At 40.5% G+C, this 27,667-nt stretch overlaps 1 protein-coding gene across 1 annotated transcript in view; it reads right to left on the bottom strand.

Moving 5' to 3' along the window:
- NELL2 (neural EGFL like 2) overlaps positions 1 to 27,667 on the bottom strand; it is a gene marked incomplete at its 3' end in the record, with an annotated part of 261,563 nt that overhangs the window by 126,950 nt on the left and 106,946 nt on the right. The window contains exons 10-12 of the mRNA XM_080939784.1: positions 11,154 to 11,245; positions 7,792 to 7,894; positions 4,268 to 4,396 (exon numbers count right to left, since the gene is read on the bottom strand). Of these exons, the coding sequence (XP_080795910.1) occupies positions 4,268 to 4,396; positions 7,792 to 7,894; positions 11,154 to 11,245 (324 nt within the window). The remainder of the gene's footprint in view (positions 1 to 4,267; positions 4,397 to 7,791; positions 7,895 to 11,153; positions 11,246 to 27,667) is intronic.

The following is a 27,667-nucleotide window of genomic DNA, read 5'->3' as shown; positions in this document are numbered from 1 at the left end:
CTTTATTGGGCAAGGGAAAGAGAAGGGGTGGCTGAATCTGAAGTGGGCAGAGTCAGCAGCAAGTAGCTTCACCAAGTGTTCCTTTTAAGAGGGAAAATGTGTCAGATGAGCTAGGATGAATTAGGAAGTTCTGAGTGCGTGTTTTAATTAGAGCCGTCAAAATAGTGAAATTTGATTGCTGGACATGGTGACCAGCCTCAGGAATGAGTCAGGCAATACAAAGTGGCCAAATAAGGGAACAGACATTGGCGGTGAGCTTTAGGAATGTAATCTCAAAGTTTAGCGAGGGGGAGTGGAAGAGGAGGGGTGCAGCCTGCCAGCGCCATGTTTGCCATGCTGAGTCCTGTGTTTGCCATGATCAGACCTGCCAGAGCCCTTGACTTTGTCTCCAGAGGCCATCACTCTTTGGGAAGGCTGTGTACCCTTTGGGATGGAGATCCTGGATGCACAAAGTGGGTCACTTATAGAGAGGAGCCTAAGGTCTATACGCTGGCTGCTTCTTGTGCTCTCTAGCTTCCTGACCGCCTGCACCACGCGGCAGCTGCTCCACCCTTCTGCTGGACAGCACCGGACCACCCCTGTCCCTCAGCCCTGCTCTGTGTGGAGGACTGTAAAAATCATTCTCTCTCTTTCAGGTGCTGCCGCCAGGTGTCCTGCCACAGTGACGGGTGGGTTCCTATGACAGCCTTTGACATCCGGTGCTCCACTTCTCATCCATCCTCCCGTAAGCACTGCTGCCTCCTTTCTTTCTTGCTCCGTCTGCCCCTTATCTCCTAAAGTGCGTCCTTTCCCCCAAGAAGCTGGCTCTTCCACATAGAAGATTCCTTCTATCCCAGCCAAGGCTAGCTGGCCTCCCTCATACTTCATATTTCAGAATTAAACTCTGCCCCAAATTTTCCAAATCCAAACACTTACCTAGACTGGGCTCCTAGGTAATCTATTTCTCTTTTAAGGTACTTGCCACATGTTAGTAAAAATGTTATTAGATAATAGATTTGCTTTCTTCTTTGCCTGGGATAGTATCAGCAATGTGCATCTCCATGTATGGCTTCACATTTAGCACTAACCTTGTATAAGAAAGGCATTCAATACTTGTATGTGCAGTGAATAAATCAACGCTAACATTTACTGATGCTGTAGTAATGCTGAACAGGCACACTACAGTCAAAATCAATAACCACAATTATAGCTGTAGCATTAAAACAACCTCACAGATTTAGGAAATAAAATTTATGTCACTAACAAACTATCATTCACTTACATTTAATATAAAAATCTATTTTGTTTTTTACGGGGCCATGGCTCCAGGAAACCAGAGGCTGATAAGTATCAGGTAACACCGCATCAACATTCAAAATATGTATTGTGTCTAAAAAGTCAAAACAATGAATAGTTAGCAGCAATGCTAGACTAAAAACAGAAGTTGAATTTGATAAGAATATTACTAAGGAGGGCTGGAAAGATGGCTCAGTGGGTAAAGATGTTTATCAGAACACACAAGGTGGAAGAAAAAAAACACACTCTTGCAAATTGTTTGCTAACCTCCACATATGCATTGGCACATATGTGTCTACAAGCTTGTAACACATTCTCCATACACACACGAACACATATACATGTACACACATATATAATTATAGGTGATACATAGATGGATGGATGGATAGATAGATAGATAGATAGATAGATAGATAGATAGATAGATAGATAGATGGGGATGGATGGATGGATGGATATATAGAGCAGAGGAGGTCATGGTTTTGATTCCCAGTACTATATAAACCTGATGTAGTATTACTACAGTACACTTGTAATCTCAGAGCTTTGGTTGGTATGGCATATAATACCAGAAGTTCAAGGTTATTCAAGGTCAGACTGGGGACACATGAGACCATTCCTCGAAATAACATCAAAAGACTGGTTTCCTAAGGAGACCAACAGTCTGTGCATGACCAGATATACAAAAATGTATACAGACACCCTCATGTATAAACATTTCAAGGTCTCCACAACATTCTTTCAACAGTTTCTCCAGTTTTGAAGGTTCTATCTTCAAATGACCAAGAGCAATGTTATAAAACATTTCCGCATGAGACATTCAAGACTGAAACAGCTGTAACTGGGCACAAACTCGCAGGGGAAGAAAACTGGAAAGAACATAAGCAAACAGTGTCATTAAATCTCTAGCTCCTTAGTCTGTTGCCCATCTCTATAAACAGTATCTATGTGTTGCTTAACCTCCAAATTCTGGCTCCCCCTGGAGCACTTTGTGAGTCCTACACCATTATAAACCATGTGCATGGACAGTTGGCTTCTGCTCTGAAAATACACTGGGAATGTGTTCCCCCTCATCACCATCTCTGTCATTTTTCTGACTTAGGCCAGGCCATCTTTGCCGGAACTTCTACAACAGCCTTTCCCTGGTCTCTGTGTTAATATGGAGTTCATCTCCTACACTGACTGCCACCAGTTCATTACCTGTCCCATATAAGTACAAGAATATGTGCTTGAAACCATGGCCTGAAGTCCTTAAAGCCACTCACATGTGCTAGCCCTAGCTAATTCTTCAATGGAAGTTCCTGCTTTGCTCTTAACCATTACATCACTTTTCTCTCTGTCACCAGAGTATTCCATGTTTGCTTCTACCTAGGACTTTTCCACACACTGTTCCTCTTAGTTTGAATTCACTGTCCCAAGTCTTTCTAAGTCTTTTCCTTCTCATCAAGTGACCCGAGGGACAGCCACTTCAAAGGCTGAGCTTCCCACTTACATGAATCCCCTGTCACTTCCAGCCCACCATCTGTTTCACTTCCTTCTCATGAGTTTAACCACTTGCAATTATCTTCTCCATGGTTACCAGCTTATTCTGTTCTCCTCCCAGAAAGTAGTGCCTGAGTGCAAGTTTAATTATTTTGCTCACCATTTACTGCCTAGTGCATAGAAAAGTGTTGGCTAGATACGGAATGCTCACCAACTATTTATTACATAAGTGCATACATACACTTCACCAAAAAGAATAGGTTCGAGAAGACATATGTATTTGCATCATTGGTCACATATGTGTTTATATCACTGGTTACATGTGCATGTTAAATAGTGCCTGGAGAGCTCATTACACACAAGGGTACTTAACTATTATAATGGAAATAGATAATTTTACTAAGAAAATCCAACTCTATATTCAGTAAAAAAAAAATAAAGTCACAAAGTAAAAATCCATTCCTTACCCAAGATCTGTTAAAATAACTTTAAATAAATTTGCATTATTAATGGGGGTGGAAAGCCATGAATTCTTCCTTCTGCATAAATGGAAGGTTCCTTCAAGGCTGAATAAGAAACACTGAAAGAAGCATTTGATCCAAAGGCAGCTCTAAAAATGAATACCAATTCTCCTGCAGAGTGACATCTACCTAATTCCGAGGAAAAGAGGACAAGCTGGTTTCCCCAGAGCCGGCCATTCAAGGGAATGGACAGAGGCTGTTGTCACCATACACTGTCTACCTCCAGTGACCTGTGGTGTGGGCTTGATAGTCGCAGGGGTGAACTGGAACCCTCTGAGTCGCCCAAGTACACAGTGACTTCAGATCAGTGTTCTCCTTTGGCCATACATTAGCCCAGTAATGGTTTAGGCTTACATGAGCCCCCCAGAAGTATAAATTCCAGCATCACAGAGACTTTGGGAGTCGACAGGAGCACAGCTGGAGCCAAATAAACTGTGTGGCCCCACTCACTCTATTTGCACCATCTCTGTGAGACAGGAAACTACCTTGAATATTAGGGTTTTTTTTTTTCCAAATAAGCAAGAAATGATATTTTCCATCTATATTTGCTAAGTAAAATAGAGCATGGGAATGACCACCGAGGCTCCAGACAGCAGCAGAGGGGGCAGCAGATAATTTATCTTCCTGGAAGTGACTGCCTTAGTTACACAACAGTGCCTAGAAAAGTCCAACTGTGATTCTGACTGCAAGTCATGGTGATCATGTCCATATGTGAGCTTCCTGAGTAGCTAAGTATGAAAAAGAGAAGGCAATTTCACAGTGGAGACATTGTTCTAATTCAAGGAACAGCCACAGTAGCTTATTAGCAGATAGCTGAAAGAGTCTAATTTGAAAGATAATTATTTTTAGCTGATTAATATGCTTTAGATTAAACTCGCTGCTTTTAATGGGCCCATCAACTTGACAACCTGGGAAATTAATAAATTTTTCATGCGGTAGTCCCAGTGAATTTATACAGCCAAGCTACACAGGAGTGTAAGGATTACCTTCACAGTAGGCATTGTCCTCCCGGAGAGCCCGGAAACCATCCCGGCAGCTGCACACAGCCCTGTCGTTCAGGTTCCTGCAGACTGAGTTCTCCATGCATGTATGCTTCTCAGAACAGAAGTCATAACCTGGAAGAAGAGCGTGTCAGGATAAATTAGAGTGTGATAGGAAAAGCTGCCCCATAGCATCATTTATTTATTATTTATTATTTATTATTTATTATTATTTATTTATTTATTTATTTATTTATCGATTCTTTTTCATAACATATATTCTGATCACAGTTCCCTGCCCTTCCCCCGATTCCTCTCAGATCCTCCCACCCCTGTCTTTCCATCCACCCAACTACATGGCTTCTTTTTCTCTCTCTCTTTGGAAAATAAACAACAGGCAATGAACAAACAGATAAACCACAAATGAAAGAAGAAAGCAAGGAGGGAGGGAGGCAGGCGGGCAGAGGGGCAGACAGGCACAGGCAAGAGACAGGTGAATATCTGAGTTTGAAGCCAGCCTGCTCTACAGAGTGAGTTCTAGGACAGCCAGGGCTACACTATATTACACAGGAAAAAACTCTGCCTCAAACAAATAAGCAAGCAAGAGAAAAACAAAAAGAGAAAGAGTGGGCAATTCTGAAGCTCTGTACTCTAAAAAAATTATTAGATTTATTACTTGACAAATTAATAAATGTACATTATATTTTCTGATTACCCATGTCACCTGCTTTCTTTTCTACCATGCCCACCGCCAGTCACTACCTCAGACTCATGACTTTTGGTTCTGTACACAGGACCGACCATCTGTGTGTGTGGTTACCAGTGGCCACATAACTGGAGACAAAGCCTTCCTTCTCCCCAAGTCCCCAGTCTTCCTTGCTCCCCAGTGAATAGCTCACCCCTAAGGAGAAGGCACCTGAGCCCCACTTCATCTGTACCTGGCTGTGGCTATGCCCAGCATTGTGCAGACCTGAGATGGGTACCAGCTGCTGTGATTTGCTGACTGAAAATTTTTTTTTCTTTATGTTTATCTGACTTAATTTAATTTCTACTTCAAATGCATTTGTATCTCTTTTGGTGATTGACTTTATAAATGCTACCCAGTCCTAATCATCTTATCATGGCTCTCTACAGATTTGAAACAAGGGTTCACTGAGTTTAAAATGAATGTTACTGTAAAAGCGCCCACACAGTAGGATGGCAGCACACATGATAGGTCCTTTAGCATCCATCAAACCAGAGGGAAATGTGCCCAACAATATTTAAGGGATGAAGAATATTAGGCATTTTGGAAATGTTTAAAAGCTGTTCAAATGAAAATGACATCACTTAAATATAATTTTGTCTAAAGATGAGCATGACATAAACACCCCAGAGAAGGAAGTTTTTATGAACAACAGGATTTTCACAGATCCCAGAGCCTTTCTGATGAGAAAGAAAAATGGAATTTTATAAACAGTGACACCATTCACAGGCGTTCCTGAGGATTTCTTCTGTTGAAACCCCTGTTCAATGATATCTAAAATGCTCAAATGGGAAGCCTGGGTGGTGGAATCCATCTTAAATGGAGATTACATGATTGCAGGTCACCCAACAAATTTTTAAATTGCCTAATGCATACTTTATCGAAAAAGCTTCCAGCTGCCTAGTGGTTTACGGTCTCATCACATCTATCGGCAGACAAGAAGGTCTTCAAATAGGCTTTGTATCTATGTAGCCAGGAGTGGCATGCAGTCGTGCCCTTCTTATTTGTAATGAAGTTGGTACCCGCTTCCATCTGCTAGGGCACACTCTGATCACTCATGGCCTGGTCTATTGTCAATAGCACTGCAGAGTTATATAGAACGCAACTGCAACTCACAATGAGACATCACTGGTACAACCTAATAAACCTTAAGAAGGCCGGTGGGCCTGAGACACAGGATGTGTCACTCAAAGGAGGTAGAAAAATGTCAAATGGAGAGTGAATGCTGTAAAATCATCATTTAAAAAATTCTAAATGTATAAAGGCAAAAATAGAGTTATTAATACACCTTAAATTACTTAGAAAGTTGACTTCTCTTCCTAAAATAACTTCTCAGGATTAAGACTAAACATTTGAAAGCAAAATTCTCAAGAGAAAAATTTACACAGTTTAAACTTTAAAAATGCAAACCTTTCTTTGAGGATCATTTTATTTTATTTTTTCTTTTGTAACTAAATTAGGATCGTATATGCATTTCATTGACATTTTACAATGCCTGAGGGGAAATGATTTTATGTAAAAAAAAAAAAAAATTTACTACCTACCCCAGTAGCTCCGCACACAATCAAACTAAAAACCTTAAAAGCCACAAACCATTCTTTTTAACCAGAATGGTTTTTAAGATGAAAGTATATTAAAATAATTCAGTCTGAGAACTTCATAGGAAACTCCACAACTGAGTGACAAAAACACAGAGCAAAACCAACTCGGGAAAGGAAAGAGTTAAGTAGGATTGTATTTTTAATCCTAGGCCACAGTCCACCACCAAGGGAAGCCATGCAGGAACTAAGGCAGGATCTTACATTCAGGTCCCTTGCTACTGTGTGCAGCAGAACCCTTCACTCACAGCGGGAACCACAGCAGGAGGCTGCTGGATCAGTGAAGCTTAAGCTTAGCTTTGTAATAGAGCAGAACCTCCTGCACAAGGAATGCTACCGCTCACAGTGGACAGAGACCTCCTGTGTCATTAAAAAGCATCGCGATAACCCCCGGCAAGCTTGTCCACAGACAGAGCCAATCATAGAGTCCCTCGAGGCTCCCTTCTCAGATGGCTCTGGGGTGTGTTGGGTTGACAGTTATGTGACAAGTTAAAGCCCAGCAATGGTGGGCTGAGTCCGGTTTAGAGGTCAGACCCAGCGACAGATACAGACATATGGCAAAAATGTCTGGGAGGCTCTCTGTTCTAATTCCACAAAGGGCTCGGGGCTTTCCTGCTGTGTTACAAACTCAGGTAAAATGTTATTACTCCTTGGGACTAATTCATCAAAATTTCTCATGCGTATCGGTGATATTATCCTCCTACAATAAGTCTTGTATATAAATCTTTGATAATGCTTTTGTTTTTAATTGTCGTCTAGTAATTGTGACTATTATGGGATAGCTGGTGACATTTCAATAGACGCGTACAATACACAATGATTTGAGTAGGGTAATTGGTAAATATATCATCTCAGACACATTCCATTTCTTTGTGTTAGGAATGCTCTAAGCCTTTACCATTAGGAAATCTGAAATACCCAGTTAATTGTGATGCAAGCAGATCTTACTGAGCCACAGGAGATAGGAAGCATTCTTCCCATTCACCTGCATCCCTGGGTCTGGCAGCCATCTTTCTCCATCTTCATTCCTTGTGCCTTCCTGGGACCTAGTAACCACTATGCTGTTCTCCCCTTGGATGACATTTACCTTTTACTCCCGTGGCTGAGTTTAAGCATGTGGCAGGTATCTTCCTCCACTCACCCCCACGCCCTTGCCTGAGAGTGATATTACTTCATCAAAGCCTTACCTTTACAAACTTTGCAGCAGCTGTGAGACAAGGCAATCTGATGAGACTCGGGACAATCTAAGGCTGGGCAGCCAACGTTCTCAACAAGCTTCATGGTCTGATCCTATTGGACAACAGAAAAGAGATGCCTGAAGGTTCATAATTAGAACCTGACTGCAGAGTTACAGTCAGAAGACTCGGCCCAAGCCACTGGACCATACTTACATGGCACTAAATGCCATGCAGCAAGCCTTTCCAGGGAGCTAGCAGCCCTGGGTGTCAGAGGACAACATACTATAGCCAGGCCAGCAACATCTAAATCCCTCCATAACATAACATAATGTGTGTTAGTTTTCCAAAAGATTTATAAATACAGCGAGGAGCATAAGAAAAGGCAGAGCCTGGGTTGTAGTAACAGTACACTCTGAATTCAGCACATGTCAAAACAGCGAATTAAGCTGGGATTTTTGTATGTGGTTGCTTCAAAGTTCTCAAGAGTCTCATAGGATGTTGTGATACATATCTGTCATTTGGAAAGCAGAGCTCTGTGACATCAAGATCAGCCTGGCCTCCACAGCAAGATTCAGGCCAGTGAGGGCTGCACAATGAGACCCAGTGTGTGTGTGTAAGTGTGTGCATGTGTGTGTGTAAGTGTGTGCATGTGTGTGAGACATAGGAGGAGGAAATGAGAGGGACAGAGATAGAGAGGGAGTGAAGAAGGGAGGGAAACACTTTATGACTCAGATGAATTTGTAAAGAATATTGATGTTTTTTGCTCAAAACTACCATAAAAATGAGGATCAAACATGTGTCTTGTAGGCCAATATTTAAGAAAATTTCCTGGCACAAAATTGGAATTCTTAAATGAAAAGAAATAAACATAACATTATTAGTATCATGATGTTCCAGCAACCAAATAGATGAACTCTTGGGAAACAGCAAACCAGAATCTACTTTTTGGACACCTGGCGTAGCCATGCCCCAGAACAAACGCTTGGCTCCTTCTCTGTCACCTCTGATCACCAAGGATGCGACAGTGCTCCACATGCTGTCAGGGTAGAAGTGACAGAGAAGTCTCGGGGTCACAGGCTTCCATCTTAACTGCTGCGCAATAGCTTGAGTTTTCTTTTTATATCATTGCTGAGAGCCTCTGTCATGAGGAAATATATATTTCAATAGTAGCTTTTCCTGGCTGATATATGCAGATCATACTGTCTCTCCAAGACGGCAGCAGAAGATGTGTAGAACGTGTCCTTCAGCACTAGCCTGCCTTGGCTCCAACAATCATCTCAGCTCTGGTGCTCTTACGCTCCAAACCATGACATTGTTCTGTGCACCCATGAGAGACAAAGCCCCCTAGAACATATTTTAAATTCCACAAGACTGAAAATACAAAAAGCACTGGAATTAGCAGTACAGATAACAGAAATATGAAAACTCTGTCAGTTATGTAAAGTTGCGAATACAGAAGCTAAGGGGCCTGAAGACAAAGGAGATGGTAGAGGGCCATAATGCCAAGAATTTAGTCAAGATTCACAAACCCAGGATAAGTTGACAGGGCTCTGCTGTCTAGACCCCAGGCACCAACTACATGTGCTCTGGAACACTGTAATATACACGATTTCGAAGACATTGCTCAAAGAACGGAAAATGTATCCCATTAATTGTTTTTCAAAAAGTTCAAGTTGAATGATGATTTAGATATATGGACTAAATACCAAAAATTGAACTGAGCAAATCATCTTTGTGCCTCACGCTCCTGTTGCACATCATAGAGTGGAGAGCAGAGAAGGTATGATTGCGTGTTTAAAACAACAAAGGACACCACTCACCCAATGAACACTGAACGCTTGCAGTACTGCCTAGCCAGACCTCTAAGTGGGCTCATTTAAAGTAAAATTATCTTACAGCACATTTAGCATCAAGTAAGCAACTGTCCTAGCAATATGCCCCATCAATGTTATCAAACCCCAAAACACCAAGAGACATCAAATGCCTTCAGGGGTTCAAATATACAATGTATGTTTCAGAATTAGAGGTCACATGTAGAGACCATCCAGAAGGTGTCTGTCTATTTCAAACTACATTTTTCTCTGGTTCCCTTTCCTTGGTTTGGAATGACTCAAGCAAACCCCAAATCAGTCTCCACTGTGAGACTTGCCCCAGTGGGCCTAGCATGGAGGATGAATGACTGGAAGAGGCCCTATCTGGAGAGAGGAGCTCATGATTTGTGGGTACAGTCCTGTGACTTGATTTTCTTATCTTTAAAAGAGGAACCACACCAGAGGAACACAAATTGTAAATTAGAAAAGCCTCCAAAGTACATTTTAAAGACAAGAATCCACAGCCCCATCCCTCCTAACTCAGGTCTACTTCTCAGCATCTCTCACTGGCTTATCCTCACACATTCTCCGATGCATGTGCATGAAATGGGCCTCCTTTGAAATCTCATGTATTCTAGAAAAACCCTCAGGACTCTCTTTTCCCTAGCCCTTAGTAATTTTATAGCTAGTAGTTTATTGATACAATTGGATTAAATCATTTGTATTTAATTTTAATACTACATGTGATCTCTGGATTGTCAAATCCATGAACAAGGGATATTCAAGGGGAAATTTAAAGCTCAAATGAAAAACCAGCTTTGACAGGCACAGTGTTTTCCTTTGCTCTTCTGCTCTTTGACCTCGTACCCAGAAAGCCAACCCCTTTTCCGGTGGCTCTTCATGGGCCCTTGGTAGGCTATGGGTTGCATAGTGGATTTTGCTTTGCTGTATTTCAAGCCAAGTACCACAGGACAGGGACAATATATAGTATTTGCTTCAAGGATCAGTTTAAATTCAGTATCAGTGAGATATATATATATATATATATATATATATATATATATATATATATATATATATGTATGTATATATATGTATATATATGTATAAACATATATATATAAACAATTTATATATATATATATAAAACAATTAATGTTCACTAGATAGTTTCATGTTTTATTTTCCATTAGTTGAGTAATATTTCTCACCAGACTCAAAATCATGAGCGTCAACAAGTGGAATTATCCTCTCTTCCTTTGTCCACATATCAGCGGGCAAGGAGTTGATTTCAACTAAAAACTTTTGTTTCATAAAACTGATTTGACCAAGTAACTGTTTTCATTTTTTGCAAAACTGTTTCATAACAAGTACGATTTCAAGCTTACACGCCTGAAAAAAAATCATAGAAATTTGTTCCTGTTTGAACTATCACTTGAGAGCCTGACTTTCTCTTTGAGTTAGGATTTGAAAGGAGTATTGTTAGGGGAGTTTGTAAAGACACATTTGTGGTGTTCACATAATCGGGATAATTCTGGAGGGCCCTGCGAGCCAGCTTACCTTGCATTCGTACAAGACACACATTCCAGAGGATGAGTAGACCGTGCTCCTGTCTCCCTCAAAGTAGCTCCGTCCTTGGAACTGGCAAGTTGCTTTAAAATAAGAAAGACACACATCAAAGTCTTGTTAGCAAACATGGGCTCAGAGATGTGCGGATTGTTTCCTTACTATTTTACTTCTTTTATGACTCAGTGACTAAAACCGCACATTCAGCCTCCTGTGACAAACATGTAAACCTTAATTAGTGCCACGCAAATTAAGCTGAGAGGGTGAGTCTAGGCACAGAGCGGGAGATGCGGTATGCCAAGGCGCCAGACTAAGACTCAGGAGAGGACCTTTGGAGTCTGATTTCTTTTTAAGTTTCATATGCTTAAAAGACATATAAAAATTCCATGTTTATCTAAAGATGCCTTCATGAAACTCAGTACACAGACAATGAATAAACAACATTTTTAAAAGAAAGGGAACAGATGCTGGCCAGCTCTGCCATCATTGAAGAAGTGACAAGCCCTCAGAACACTCAATTGTAAAGGGTGTGTCTCTATCAAATCTTCCCGTTGAGGCACAGGGAACCCTATGGAAGAGGGCAGAGGGGGTGGAAGATCAGTAGGAACGATGTACCTATGATCTCACAGAGACGGGCCAGCACACACAGGGCCGGCATGGGTCTGCAGCAGATGGAGTCCTGGAGCTGAAGGGAGGAGTGGGCTCATGGCCTCATCCCTAACCCATAAGCTATCTCCAGTGGAAAACCACTTGCAATTTCGTTTTCTCCACTGGGACTCCACAGGGAAACGAACTACTCTTAAGGGGGACTAGATATAGAGCAGAGGATGGCCAACGGGAAATGGATTCAATAGCATCTTTGGATTATTTTGTCTCGAAATGTTTTATCTCAATTTTCATTTTTAGTTCATTTGTTTATGTTTTTCTTTCTTTTTACCCTATGGTATGTATACGATAGCTCCAGGTTTTGTGTTTTAGGAGGTTCCTGTGGACTGAGAAAGACCGAGTCTCCGTTTGCACATCTCTGTCTGGGGCTCTTTTCCTTCAGTGTGTGCTGACCTGTTCCTGTATGTTAGCGCTTGTTCTATCAAATTATATGATATTATATTATTATGCCTTAGCAGCCTGTTTGTCTTGTAATAAGAGACAGAAGTGGAACAGATAGATGTGGGTGAGGGGAGGTGGAGAAAAAAGGGGGAAAAACCCACAAAGCTTACAGCCACCTGATTGGCTGATGGTGGGCACTCTCCTAAAGACCCCTAAGGGGCACATAGGTGGCAACAACTGCCTGGTTCATCCTAATTTGTATAGAATTTTAGGACAAATAAGGAAATCCTTTTAATTACAACACGCACGTGTAAGCTTTATGCTTTATAGTTTATATTACTTTACATGAATATCCGTGAGTTGAGACACCCCATTTAAGACACCGAGATGAATTAATATGGGCCTACCTTGCTTCTATCTCAATGACATAAAAATTCTAAACGTAACTCAGAAACTTGGAAGCATGTTGTAAATAGCTAAGGTACATAGATCGCCAGTCATTTCTTGATGAAACTTGCAACATACTTAAAGTTAAATTAACAAAGGTTTCTCTTGCCTTGAAATGATCAGTTCACACTACACATTTGTCTTATGTCCTGGTCGGAGCCTGAGTTCCCCCACACACACTGAGCAGCCTGAGTCCCCCACACTGAGCAGCCTGAGTCCCCCACACTGTGCAGCCTGAGTCCCCCCCACACTGAGCAGCCTGAGCCCCCCCACACTGAGCAGCCTGAGTCCCCCCCCACACTGAGCAGCCTGAGTCCCCCACACTGAGCAGCCTGAATCCCCCACACTGAGCAGCCTGAGTCCCCACCACACTGAGCAGCCTTAGATCCCCCCACACTGAGCAGCCTGAGTCCCCCACATTGAGCAGCCCGAGTCCCCCACACATTGTGCAGCCGGAGTCCCCACACACTGTGCAGCCTGAGTCCCCCACACTGTGCAGCCTGTGTTCCCCCCACATTGAGCAGCACGGATCCCCCCACACTGAGCAGCACGGATCCCCCCACGCTGTGCAGCCTGACCTTAGAATCATTAGAATCCGGCTTCAGGCCTTAGACTCTGAACTGATTTTTGCTTTGCAGTTTTGCACTGTTTTCGTTGAAAGCGCCCATCACAGATGCCCACACTCCCCATGGCATCCAAGCCCAGCCCAGGAGAGCTGGTTCAGGAGCAGATGACTGTCTGACACAAACAGACCCTAGCACTTTGTTCTTCGTTATTAATAAGCCCAACCCTCTCATCTAGCCGTAGGAAACTTAAAATGTCAACACATCTCTCCTTTAACTTATCTTTATACAAATCAAACTATTATCCTATTCTTTGGGATTTATATTTCCTCTCTTATTTAAGACATAACCTGTCCATGGCAATTGATAATGTTAAAATCAGACATATTTGGACTGATATCATCGTATGATTAATGCCAGAGTTTGTAATCTTTCACCTTTTAAAACTTAGCTGCTTACTTAAAGGACAATATTTTTAGTTTATTTAAAATATATTTAAATAATGGGAATCATGCAGATTTGTAAAGAGCAGTTAATCCCCTTACTCAGCTTATAATAACAAAATCAACTACAGAAATACATCTACAAGAGAACTGGTTATAAATTTTAGGGAGCTAGCTGAAAAATATTACAGCTTAATTATATAAATTATGTTGCAGGCTGGCTGAACGTTGCTTACTCATGAATATTTAAGATGAAACAACTGATACATCAGTTGCACACTGTACGTCAAACTATAAACTAAAATGGCATATGTGTTTACTTAATAAATTTTTAACTATTTCTAAATATTTCTTCAGTGCGTAACTTAAAGTGTGCAGGGTATTTTTTTTCTCAGTAAATCAATGTACCAGAATCTGACCTACTGTACCTTCATTTACACGGAATACATACTGCATCTTGTAAGCGAATGTAAGATGAAGCTTTCTAACTTCTCCACAGCACCCAGAATCAAAGGATTTTAAGCGTGCTGCAGGACTCAGTAGCTGCAGCCTCTTCCGGTCCAAGGGAGGGTAGAAGAAAAATATCCTGATGTCGTGGCCATTGTTGAACAGGAGTGTAAGGAAATGGTGTGATTGCAAGGGTAAATTCTCCTCATGCAAATTCTTAGAATAATTTAATAGTCACTCAGAGCAGATAAACCTTCTGCTCAAAACTCGTATGAGCCCTGAATAGGCAGCTTGCGGGACAATGGGGCAGGAATGGAGCTGTGCAGAGAAGAAAGCCCAACGGGACTGGGCACACTCTCCACTCACTTGCAGGCAACAGGCAGGGATGCCCAGCTTGGCTTAGGGGGAATCCAAAGTGAGGTTTTCTCCTCACATGGATTTTGTAGAGTTACTGCGATCTTCAATATTTATGTCGAATATCCATGACACCAACATGATTTGCTTTTTCTGTGTTTTATAAAAGAAAAATGTGAAGAAACTCTGAAAAGCTACTATAGGGACTTCTGAAAACGTGAGTGGCATGAATCTAAACACCACCATTAAAGTGTCTGGGGTTTCTAAAGGGAAGCTAGTGAGGTAGAAGACGACCATCTACAACTCATAAAACAATGTGCCTAGCTCCCTCAACGTCCCTGGTGCTCTGTGGGTACCAGGACTCACACATAAATGAGACACGGTCCCCATCATTGCTATTTAGTAGGCAGAAAGACCCACTTATAGCTCATTTCAACAATATTCAAACTGGAATTCTACAATGAAAGAATTCATAAATAATAAACAAATTAGACAGGAAGATCAATTCGGAAAGAATGACGGATGGACGTTGAAGAACACACTGACGGGCTGCCCAAGGGACCAGACTCAGGGTCACAGCAGGTCATTACTGGCTTGTGTCTAATCCAGAGGAGGAGGGAAAGACTGTATTGGAGTAGATCTGAGCTATGTGAAAGGCTGTCTAGGAGCTGAACCATGACCATGCTCATCCTAGTGCAGAGAATGAGGAAGTGGGGAAATACAGCCGGTCCTTCCCCTAAGGCTTCCAGTTCTCTGCTAGGGCCTCACACTCGGAATGCTCACAAAGCCAGTGTCAGGACAATGTCAACCACAGAAGCCAGGCTCCTAGAATTCAGAGTAGGAGAAATAATGGAACTGGGGACAAGGAGCTCTGAAAGGATGCTCACTGTAGACCTTAAAGAGGTCTTCTCATAAGCAGAGGCCTAAGGAAGATCAAGAAAGAACAAAATGCTAAATAAACAAGTTTGAACAGAGAACACAGACTTCTATTTTAAAAAGAAAAATGTAGTTTTTGATGGATGGCCAGAGGGTAAAATGGGGACACGAAGCCCAGGGAAGGTCAAGAGGAGGGAAAGTGGGTGAGTCCTATATAGTGTTTTTAACCAACTTCTTCCCATGGGAAGTGTGAAAGTCTCAGGGATGGCCGTAAACCCTGTGGATGCTGCAATGTGGACCAGATCCTGATTCCCAGAACTGAAGAGCCTCTGGCCATCAGGACACAGAATCACTTCCTAGGACTTTGCGTCAGTGAGCTCTGTTTTAATTTAATTGCAGGCATAGATCTACAGTCAGAAAGCTTCATTTCTTTGCTAACGTCATTGTATATCCGGAAGTGTGCCCGCGTGCACATACAACATTAGCTTCCTTATGACTCAGCTCTAGAGCCCTAAGCTTCAAATCATTTAACTGTTGAAAGCACCATGTCACAATTAGGATATTAGAAATCCATGTCGCACCATGGTATTGCATGCAGCTTACTACACGAGAATGTGAAACTCCGTATATGGAAGTCTCGGGATCATCTAAGAAGTGTGCGATCATTCACAGCCATTTCACTTGTGCATGAAGCAGCTAACCCTCTGAAGCCAGAATAGGCCACAGCAGTTGGGCCACGTTGGTGGCATGCTTCCTGTGACTGTGACCTGTCACAGTCACTGTTGTTGCTGTTCACGTCACTCTGAGGGGTTAGGATCATGAGTTATGCAATTTTATCAGCCAGAGTTTCACATGCACAGCCGGTTCAGAATTAACTAGCAACACTCACGACAGTGCGGGGAAATGGATAGGTTGGTATCAGAATAGGCATACACATTTTGCCATAGCTATGGTAAACACCGAACATTAGAGTCACTGGTAGCATGATTATGGAACAATTTGCAAAAAGAATTCATGATAATGACACCAACACCCACCCATTTGGAAAACGCAAATAGCAGCAAGGAAGACTGGAGACAACGCTGAGGGAGAAATGACAGCCGTCAGTTGTTAAAAAGTGGGAAGTGATGGATAACCACAGACTGAGAAACAGACAAGTAAAAGAAGCCAGTAAAACTGTGAAAATTCGAAATTGCACAATAAAATCCTGATTTATTCGTCTGAAACGGAGAGCTACGAACTATAATCCCCCCCCAGTGAATTTCAAATTAACTTCTACAATCTGCCATAGGAAAAAAATTCAAATCCAACTGAAATATTTTAGAATATGTAATCAGAAGGGTAAGTCATATTTTACATCTAATGTCTGCTCACTGACTCCGTATTTAGTTTCTCTTTACAGTAGGTAGACTGAAACTACATGTGACCTATTTCAACTTCCCAACACCTTTAGAGTGACCTAAATTAAACGTTAATCCACAGCTCTATAATTGTACTCAAGTTCAGCAGCAGGGGAACAGTGCCTGGTGCTGGAAGCCTAGCCCAGCTACAAAGGGCTAGGGAAGTCATGAGTTTTGGAGGAGAACCTACAACCACCGCTTACTAAAGCAGCAAAATCTTCATGTACATTCTAAATATCTGACCTTATGTCCACAGATAGGCCTCACCCCTCATTGCTCTGCAGCAGAACAAGACCATTACAGAAACCCACAACCACTCAAAATGCGCAGTTGTGGAGCCATCTGTAAAGCACTGCTACAGCAAAGCCCAGAGAACACTGTGGAAGAGGGGGAGGAAAGACGGCAAGAGCCCGAGGATCAGGGAGTTCACTGTGAGGTGTGTTTCAGAAGCTGCAACCATAATGTCTCACCAACGTGACACCCCAAACATGAGCTGAACCAGGACAACAGTGGACCCACCAAGGTGGGTGGGGAAAACTTCAGGAGGCCTCGACCCGATCCAGAGACCTGCAAGCAACTCAGGCATGCTGAGACCTGGAGAAATAGTCTTTGCCACAGAACAGCACATGAATTGCTTGTCCAATGCCTAATGGAGAGACCTATAAACATATATATGAGTATCATTATATAGACACTAAAGGTTATACTCAGTAATATTTGTTATAGATATTCACACGTTATATAACAAGAATTGATGAAAGAAAAAGTCATGGATTGAAAAGAGAGCAAGGAGGAGTGTGGGGGAGGGTTCCGTTGGAGGAGGGGGCAGGAAGAAATGATGTAATTATATTTTCATCTCAAAAACTGAAAAGTACTCATAATTTGAAAAGAAAACAGAGACACCAAAAAAGGAAAATTAAAGGCACAAAGGCTGGTAGAGCCCACTCAAGGGAGATGCCGTGGTGTCCATTGCTTCTTTAAAATCCCTTTGGAATGTACCAAGAGTCTGCAGTCTTTGGGCTGATTACATTGTCTATTAGAAGGAACATTTCATAAAATGGTTTTGAATTCTGTGTTTCTTTCAGAAGCCTCCTTAAACACTCTGAGAACTTTGTTGGTGATAACCAAAGGCAGTTGGCTGGAGGGGAAATTTTCTCATTAGCTACTATTATGCATATTTGTGCTTTATTACATTTTTTGACAAAAGAATGCATAACAAACCCATGCAGGGAGCAGGAGCACTCAACAGACACATCCACAGATGCTTGTCATCTGAAGAGCCAGCTCAGCTACGCTCTCTCTGCACAGCCCCAACTGTTTTCTAATCTGAACTTACTTGCTGTCAGTTCCTAGCATGGTCATAGTAAAAGGCATATCCACTAGCTGACAGGAACTAATGTCTCTGGACCCTTTTCTAATGCTTAAAGCTGCCTGTACTTGTAGTTTGCCTCGTAGCTTGCTGAACACAGCCCTTCTCTCTATTCGGTTGCTGGCTTTAAAAGATGCTTTTCTGCCTGAAAAGGGGAACAAAGTCTCATTTCTCACTCAGTTTCCTCAGACTCAGCCCCACCCTGCATGATGAAACCTTTAAGGTCTGTTCTTTCTTTTTCTTGTGTTCTCTCTCTCTCTCTCTCTCTCTCTCTCTCTCTCTCTCTCTCTCTCTCTCTCTCTCTCTCTCTCTCTCTCTCTCCCACACACACCCTCATTCTCTCGCTTTCTCTTTCTTTCTAGCAGGTAAATGCTCTTCCAGCTTTCAGGTTGATAAAAATAAGCAAACCCATTTTTTTTCCTTCAGTCTCACATTTTGGAGTTTGACTCTTCATTAGAAAGGCTCTACAGGCTAGGTCTCATAGACCGTTCCTACAAAAATGAGCCAAGCATCTGCGACGGGGAGGGGCATGTTCATTTATCTGTATTATGGGAGCAAGCTGTTGGCATCCGTTATAAGAGGCTCAAATCATGTCTCTACTTGGACAACTCCATGAGGAAATGTTTCCTCCCTTCTCTTCCCAGTAAGACCAAATTTTATGAGCCAACGCTATTTAAGAAGAACAGAGTTCTAGGGTGCTTAAATAATTCACAAATTCATTAATTATACATGATTGTTTCCTTTAACTAAATCTCATTAATTGTTTGAGACTTTAGTTGTTTGCAAAACTAATATTAGATTTAGGGAGAGAGATCCTGAGAGGCAGTGCTCAACGCCCTTTTCCCACCTGAGCACATCTCCTAAGCCTAAAGCACATCTTCCACAAGCCTAAAGGATATGCATCTGAGGGGGGCTCAATCTAGGTCAGTAGCCTATTCTTCCAAAAAGAGAACAGATACTGAAATACCATAAATCCAGCATCAGTAGGAGATCTATTCTCCAGAATCCAGGAGATAGAAAAGAACAAAAATAACTTCCAAAATAGAACAAGTGGAAATTTTCAAAAGACTGCCTTTGGGTTATGAAGTCTTTAGACTGTGCCCAGTTCAGACTTTGGCTTATGAAATCTATACACTGGAAAAACTGAGTATTTAAAGAACAGGACTAAAGCCAGTTACGAGCAAGAAGGACTCCAGGGTTTTTAACTTTATTTTGCGCAGTTAAATGACAACCAATGGAGTGGCTAAATGTTTGCAGTGGAAAAGATGGAAGCCAATAAGGCTAATGCCTTGAGTTCAATCTCCAGGAGCTACAAGTGAACAGAAAGAACTGACTCTCAAGGTTGTCTTCTGATCAACACAACTATGCCATCTCTCTTGGTATGCATGTACACACTGCATACATATGTTTGCACAGCATTAATTAATGAAGTAAGTAATGTCAAAATTCCTCAAGTTACAAGCTAAAATATAAACTAAAACTGATTTTATGTAATAAGCATTACATTTCTGATTCTTTTTTTTTTCATGTGTGTGGATATTTTGCCTGTGTACATCTGTGTGATACTCAATTGTCTGGTGCTCACTGAGGAGAGAAGAGGATGTTGGAGCCCCTGGAGCTGGAGATATAGACAGTAGTGAGTTGTTATTGGCTGTAGGGAACCAAGTCCTGGTACTTGGCAAAAAGCAACCCATGCTATGAAGCACTGAGACATCTATTGAACCCCCTATTCTAGTCCACATTCTATGAAAGAGAATATTTTAAGAAAAAAATAATTTAAAGAATTCCTTGAGGCCTCAGATGATTAAAGATAAATAAATTCTAATGAATGGCAATAAGGAATTGAAGCTAATACAGTATTGGGCCAATACCTAGGTCCCTTAGCGTAACAGAACAGAAATAACCACGAGGCGACATGTTTCATTGACAAGGAAAGTAGAGCACATAAGATAAAGAGGGGAAGTTTGCACATTGTCAAATATTCCGAAGCCAGAATTGGAAACCATCTGACAACACTTCTGTGTACATTCTCTTAGTGTTGAATATCTCAGTGGATTCAGTCAAAATGCGAAACATCTACTCTTGAGTTAATCTTGTGAAGCGTTTTCCCCACGATGGTGACACCTTTTAGCTATGCATTGCACTGCTATCACAACCAGGAAACTGGACACAAATACTGTGAACGTTGCAAAGCATGATCCACATTGCTATAAGTCACATGCACTAGTGATTCAGGAAATAATGGGGGAAGACCCCAAGCAGACAGAACATGGACAGGGTGGGTGTTGGCAAAACTGCTCTCTATAGTGAGGACATTTTTAAGGTGCATGTCTCTGAGAGGCGCATAATGGTCCAGCATAAATATACTGAGGAGTAACCAAAACCTGCTGAATGAGGCTTCAGGTGCACCCAACAGAAGGAAACCCATTCCCAAGAACCTGTGGGTACAGAAGTCTTAGACCTTAAGCAAGAACTTAATACTATTATGTTGCTACATAAATACAGTATCCAGATGCCTTCTAAATACTTATCCTTATACCTACAGGCTTATCCAAATTCCACTCATCAGGGATGTTTCTGTTTGAACTTTTTGCAGGCTGTGGTAACCTGCAGAAGATGAACTTAGTTAACATTCCAGCACGAAAGAGCAGGAGAGGGCTCATAGGATCTGCTCCTAGTTGAAAACCTATAGTCAGTTGATAGCTACCAGGAAGTAGAGGAAGTCAGCTTCCTCTAGTGTGGGGTCCTGGTAGGTTACTGATGCTGTTTTGGACAGCACCACACCGACTTGGATGAGGACCACATTAACTGGGCTCTTCGGGAGTACCCTGAAGCCCTGGGCACAAAAAAAAAAAATTCAATAAAGCAAATTTGTGCTGTCTGAGTTCAAAGAGAAGAAGGCAGCAGCAGAAGACACAGGACAAGCATATCAGTTCATGAAGATGTGAGCGACATGGTCAAACCTGGCACGAGGAAAAACTATAGAAAACCTTTTGCCAAGTCAAGGGATATCAGCAGAGTTTGGGGAACTATGGGTGTACACATTCTAGCACATACATACAACCCAGAACCTGGACAGAGTCCATCAAGAGCTTCAGATAGGAGGAAGATTTGAGAGGAGCACGAGCAGAGGAAATTATCAATGTAGAGGACATCTGGGAAGGAACACTCCTGATATAAAGACCAGAAGACAGGATCAAATAATGTGCTGTGTGTGTGCACCGTAATAAACACCCAGCCGAGCAAGCTACTCATGCTGAGAAGCGTTTATTCTCCCACTACTGAGGCATATTTAAATATGAAGAACATTTAAAACTCTTATTTCCCAGAAACATGCCAGCCCAATGAAAAACAACCTCTGAGTGTGGGACTTGGGGTTTTTATTTTCAAGCTGTTGAAGTACAACTAGGCTGAAAATCTATTCTTTATTTTCCAAAATCATGATTTAGAAGAGAAAAAGAACATTAAGATTGGGACAGTGACAACCGCATAGATATTCAGTGGGGCTGTTATACCTCACATTCTCTGATGAGCAGTTTTGTCTACTGCTTAAAGATCCTTAAACTAAAAAGTACAAGACAATGATAAATGTGTCACCAACATTTAATTGTAAATACAAACATGTCTACAATGTTTTAGTACAGAATATCTTCTTTTTGTGTATTTTTAATTTCTTCTTGTTGCTTTTTTACATACTAGTACCTGTCATAATATTTCAATATATGAATCCTGGTGTGTTGAACCAATCAGGATAATGAGGGTGGTTATTTCATTATTCACACAATGCATACCAGACTGTTGTGATTGGTAATCACTGTGTGCAGTGGGACAACTCTTCTCTTGCTGTGTTGTGAGCATTGTTTCCCAAATTCCCTGCAGGTCCCTATTTTCTCCCAGTAATTACTGTGAGACCTTCCTCTGCTCTGAAATAAGCTCTTTAGCTTCCATGCTGGAGACAACGCATGTGGGATTTGCCTTTGTCTAGCAACATTACCTAACATTCTATCTTCCAGATCTCCCCATCTTGTCAAAATGACAGAACCCCACCATATATTATAGCAATCAGACAGCCCGCTGTGCATTTATACCACATTTTCTTTACAATCGGGACACCTGTGAGGGTTTGGACTTTTCATCACTGTTCAATGACAGGCCATGGCCATGCCATCAAGTTCTGGGGAGTACCCAAGAGCAATGACAATAGCCTGTGGCATTCAAGGGGTCTGTGGAGTTCACTTGGCAACAACTCCAACAGACAGAACCATTTCTGGGACCAGGGTTCTTATTTGTCAGGTTGTGATATATAGTAGCTGCATTTAAGATCTTTTTACATATGTATATGGTTGTATTTTAGGGAGCTTCTGCAGTTTTAGTTTTTCACATAGCACTTTCAGTGTTAGATCCTTCCTCACATTTCTTCCTCTTCCCTGTCCTCCCATTACCCACCCATGGATCACTACTTGTTCCAGGGTTACCATTTCCCCCTTTATAACACTGTGGTCTTTCTTCCTTTCCCTGAAACTCCCACATTACCAAGGCGACCTGGTAATTTCCTGAACTCTGTAAGTATTTACAATGAGACACAAGTATTTAAATATTCATCATTAACCTCCACAATTGACAGGAAACATTTTACCTCTGGGTTACCCAACTCAGATTGATTATTTACAGCATCACCCAATTACCTCCAAATTTCATAATTTCATTCTTAACGGCTGAAAATGTATAAATGGACCACATTTTCATTATCCATTAATCAGTTAATGGACATCTAGGCTTTTTACATTCCCTGGCTATGAGAGAAGAACAGCAATGAGCTTGGATGAACAAGAATCTCTCCGGTAGGATATAGAGTTCCTTGTGTTTATGTCCAAACCTGGTAGACTTGGATCACATGATGGATCTATGTTTAGCATTCTGAGGAATCTCCACACTGACTTCCACAGTGGTTGCACTAGTTTGCACATCCAAGAGTAGATCTACACTTCCATACCAGTGTGCATCATCTGTGTGTATGCACACGCACACACGTGCACTACAAGTGGTTGACCTTCGATATTCTGACTGGGGTAAGATGAAATCTCAAAGTAGTTTTAATTTATATTTCTCTGATAGCCAAGGATGTCCAATATAAAAAATATATATTTCTTTCAACAGCTTATATTTCATCATTTGAGAATTATCTGTTTAGTCCTATATCTATTTTAAAGCTGGTTTTGTGTTTTCATTATGCTACTTTTTTGAGGTTTCTAAATGCCAGATACTAACCCTCTGCCAGATAGCTAGCTGGTAAAGCTGGTTTACTATCTTATAGTCTTCCTCTTGACACATACAATGGCATGTTGTACTATAGAATCTTTTTAGTTTTCTGAGGTTATTTGTCAACTTACTGTCTTAAAAACTGCACTATTAGGGACCCGTCCAGAAAGTCTTTCCCAGTGCCTAACAATTCAAGCATATTCCTTACATTTCCCTTAATTAGATTAAAGACACTGGGGTCATTAATCCATCTTGAGTTGTTGTTTTATCCTTCTACATGTAAGTATCCATTTTGACCACCATTTGTTAGAGATGCTATTTTTCTCAAATGTGCATTGTTGGCCTCTTATGTGTGGGTCCTCAAATTTATCCCATTGATCAATGTGTCTGTTTTTATGTCAGTACCAAGCTGTTTTTATTACTATAGCTCTGTAGAATAACTTGAAGTATGGGGAGAGGTGTTACATCTAGAAGATTTTTTTTCCTTTGTGTATTTTGTTGTTATTGTTTTTATTGCTCAAGATTGTTTTAGGTATCCTTGGTCTTTTGTTTTTCCATAAGAATTTTAAGTTTTTTTTCCCATGTCTTTGATGATTCTATATTGAAATTTGATAGGGCCTTAAGTCTCTATATTGTTCTTGGTAGGATAGCCATTTTCAAAATATTAATCAAATATCAATTATTCTAATCCATGAACATGAAATGTCTTTATAGCTTCTAATACCTTCAATTTCTTCCCTCAGAGTCTTGAAATTTTCACTGTCAATATAAAAAATGTACTTGAACAAATACATTTGACACTATTGTGGGTGCAACTGCCTCTCTGATTTCTTTCTGGATGTGTGTATTATTCGTGTACAGCAAGGCTTCTGATCTCTCTGTGTTAACTTTGTTGCTGAATCTGTTTATCAGCTCTAAATGTTTTCTAATGGAGTCTTTAAGATCTTTTAGACACAGTATGTCATTTGCATACACTTTTATTTTTCTTCATCCTTTCTTATTTTTATATCCTTTATATCTTTTAATTCTCTCCTTGTTCCAGCTAAAACTTCAACTACTATGACGAACAGGAAGGGAGAAAATAGACATCTTTATCTTGTTCTTGGTTTTAGAGAAAATGCAAGAGTTATTCTCTTTAGAGTAGGAAGGTACTGGTGGACTTGTTGTATATTGCTTTTATTATGTTGAAGTATGCCCCCTGTTTCCCTGGACTCTCCAAGATTTTTATCATGATGTTGGAATTTGACAAAGACTTTTCTCTATTGAAGACAATGGTCAGATTTTTATCCTCTAATCTATTTATGTACTGTATTATTTTTATCATTTTATATATGTTAAATCCTCCAAGCATTTCTGAGATGGAGCTAATTTTGGTCACAAGAGATAATCTTTTTAATGTGTTCTTGAATTTGGTTAAATATTTTATTGAGAATATTTCATGTTTATATTCTTAAAATTTCAACCTATAACAACTATAATTCTTCCTCTTCATCTTCTTTTTTCTCTTCCTCCTGGATATTTTCTGGGTTTGTTGTAAAGGAAATACTGGATTCATGAAAATAACTGAGAAATGTCTATTCTATTTTGAAGAATGTTCAAGATATATTCGTGTCAGTTCCTTGAAAATTTGATAGAAATCTGGGCAGAGTCCCACCTGGCTCTGAACAGTTTTTAGTTACATTTTTAATTACTAATTCTATTTTATTAGAAGAGAGTTCTCTATTTTAATTATTTCTGTAAATCAATCTACTTATTTTAGATTTGTCATTATAATATATATTAATATTATATATATACATTTTATGATTCTCTGAATTTCCTTAGTACTTATTGTAATGTCTTATCTTTAATCTCTAATTTTATTAAAAATCTCATTAACCATTTCAAAGAACTACTGCTGTTTTATGATTGTTTTATATTTTACAATTTCTATTTCATTAATCCCAGGTCTGATTTTGCCATCTCTTGTTGTTTATTTGTTGTAAGGTTTTATTTTCCAAGGCCATTAGACACATCATTACGTTATTAATTTAATGCCTTTCTCTTTTTTAATGTAGGCATATGATGCTATAAATTTCACTTAAAACTGACTTCATTATGTCCCATTAAATGAAAAAAGAAAAATGGTAGAAATCTGGCTAAAAGCAAATGTGTGACTAACTTCATTTTAACAAGATAAATGACAAAGTAGCTGTTATCTCAGCACCAGAGTGATGGAAGCTCTTAGTAATAGTCAAATACAATTTTACAGTGAAAAGGTCAAACTTCTAATTTGTCCTGATATGACTCTTTCAGAAGCTCACCCTGATCATCACAGGCAAAGGAGATCTTCCTTTGCTCTTTACACATCAACACCATTTTCTGTGTATCTAGAATGTAGTGCCCATGAACTTATATGAAAATCTACTGTCTCTAAACAACTATAAATTTACTGAGAAGAGAGACTATGTTAGTGTTACTATCTCAAACATCCACACAAGCACTTGGAACATGTAGATTTACTCAGAAGAATACAAGCAGTTTTAAGTATCTGTATCCCAGTAACCATTGTACCATAAACCACATGAAATACAATCATTATCTCAAGTATCAGTACATGTGACCAGTGACTGTATTGCCATACACCACGGAAGATATCATCATTTTATCTCAAAGAGAGATCTGTGCTTTCATGTTTACTACAGCACTGTTCTTAGCAGCGTATATATGGAAATGACCAATCTACCCATAGATGAATGGATAGAGAAACTATTATCATACACTGAAACACATAAACACATAGGAGCACAACAGAAAGTTAGTCAATCCTCAGAGTGATGGAAACTGCATTTAAGGACACTATGGATGAGTCTAAAGAGCATTACTCAGCACAAATTAAGCTAGACATAGAAAAAGAAATACTGTGCAATGTCATGCTCATGTTGAATGCTACTTTTCTTGCTGTGGTTGAAGTACCATGATGAAGAAACTTATCAAAGAAAACCTTTAATTGGGTGTATAGTCCCAGATGATTAGAACCCATGAGTGCAGAGCAAAGTCATAGTAGCAAAAACAGCTATGAGCTCACATCTCAAATTACAAACAGAAAGCAGGAAACAAGGGCTATGGCACTTGGCTTTTGAGGCCTCAAAGCCCACTCCTTGGGACATAACTGCTCCAACAAGGCCACACCTGTGACTCCTTCCTATAATGATTTGAATATGCTTGGCCCAGGGAGTGGCACTATTATGAAGTATGGCCTTGTTGGAGTAGGTGTGGTATTGTTGGAGAAAGTGTGTCACTGTGTGTGTGTGTGTGTGTGTGTGTGTGTGTGTGTGTAGGGGGTGGGTTGAGTCTCTCTTCCCAGCCACGTAGAAGGCAGTCTTCTCCAGGCTGTCTTCCAATCAAGATGTAGATCTCTCATTTCCTCCAGCACCATGACTGCCTAGATGTAGCCATGTTTCCTGCCTTGATGAAAATGGACTAAACCTCTGATCCTGGAAGCATGTTCCAACTGAATGCTGTCCTTTATAAGAGTTGTCTTGGTCATGGTGTCTCTTCACTACAATAAAAACCCTAATTAAGACACTTCCAAAACTGTTCCACATCAACAAGGGACCAAGTATTCAACATGTGAGCCTATGGAGGCCATTCTCAAAGCAACGCATGGATCTTATAAACGTCTAACTCAGAAACAAAGTGGAGATTGCTGCTTGCCAGGGCATCCAGTGAGACGCGATAGAATGCTGTCAGTCTCAAAACTTGCAAGTATAGCATGATTAAGGCTTGCATATCTATACAAGAGATGTGCCTATAGTTCACAATCGTGTTTACTGCTTAAAATTTGTTGGAATCAGATTATAAAACTGTCAAGGCCCTGTTCACTGCATTTAAGAACTTTATTTTTTATAGTGATACAAAGAAGTATCATTACTTCTTTGAAATACTAAATATTATTCATGTGAAGGATCAAACATAAGTAACTCAGTGTGAGTATTTTGCTTTTTATTTCTATTTTATTTTCAGTCACTTCTAGGTGTATATTGTGTCTAAAAGATGACTTCATAAAGGGTCATGTGCTGAGCAATGCTTAGCTTCCATGGGACTATAACTAAACTATAATTGATTGCTGAATAGAATTGGAAACAGCCAGGCAACTTTGGTGCACACAATCCAAACTCTTTAAAGGTGGACAGTATGAATGTTCTGAAAATATCTACCCATTTGCCGAAAGAACACAGTCAAAAATAAGGTTAGCTTTACAAACTAGGTGTTCACACTTAAAACGTCGAATGCCAAAGAGGGGCTATTAAAGGCAAACAGA

Source organism: Micromys minutus, assembly GCF_963924665.1.
Source record: "Micromys minutus genome assembly, chromosome: 27".
NCBI classification, from domain to species: domain Eukaryota; kingdom Metazoa; phylum Chordata; class Mammalia; order Rodentia; family Muridae; genus Micromys; species Micromys minutus.
The sequence above is the reverse complement of the archived record's forward strand: the minus strand, read 5'-3'. Positions and strand labels throughout refer to the sequence as shown.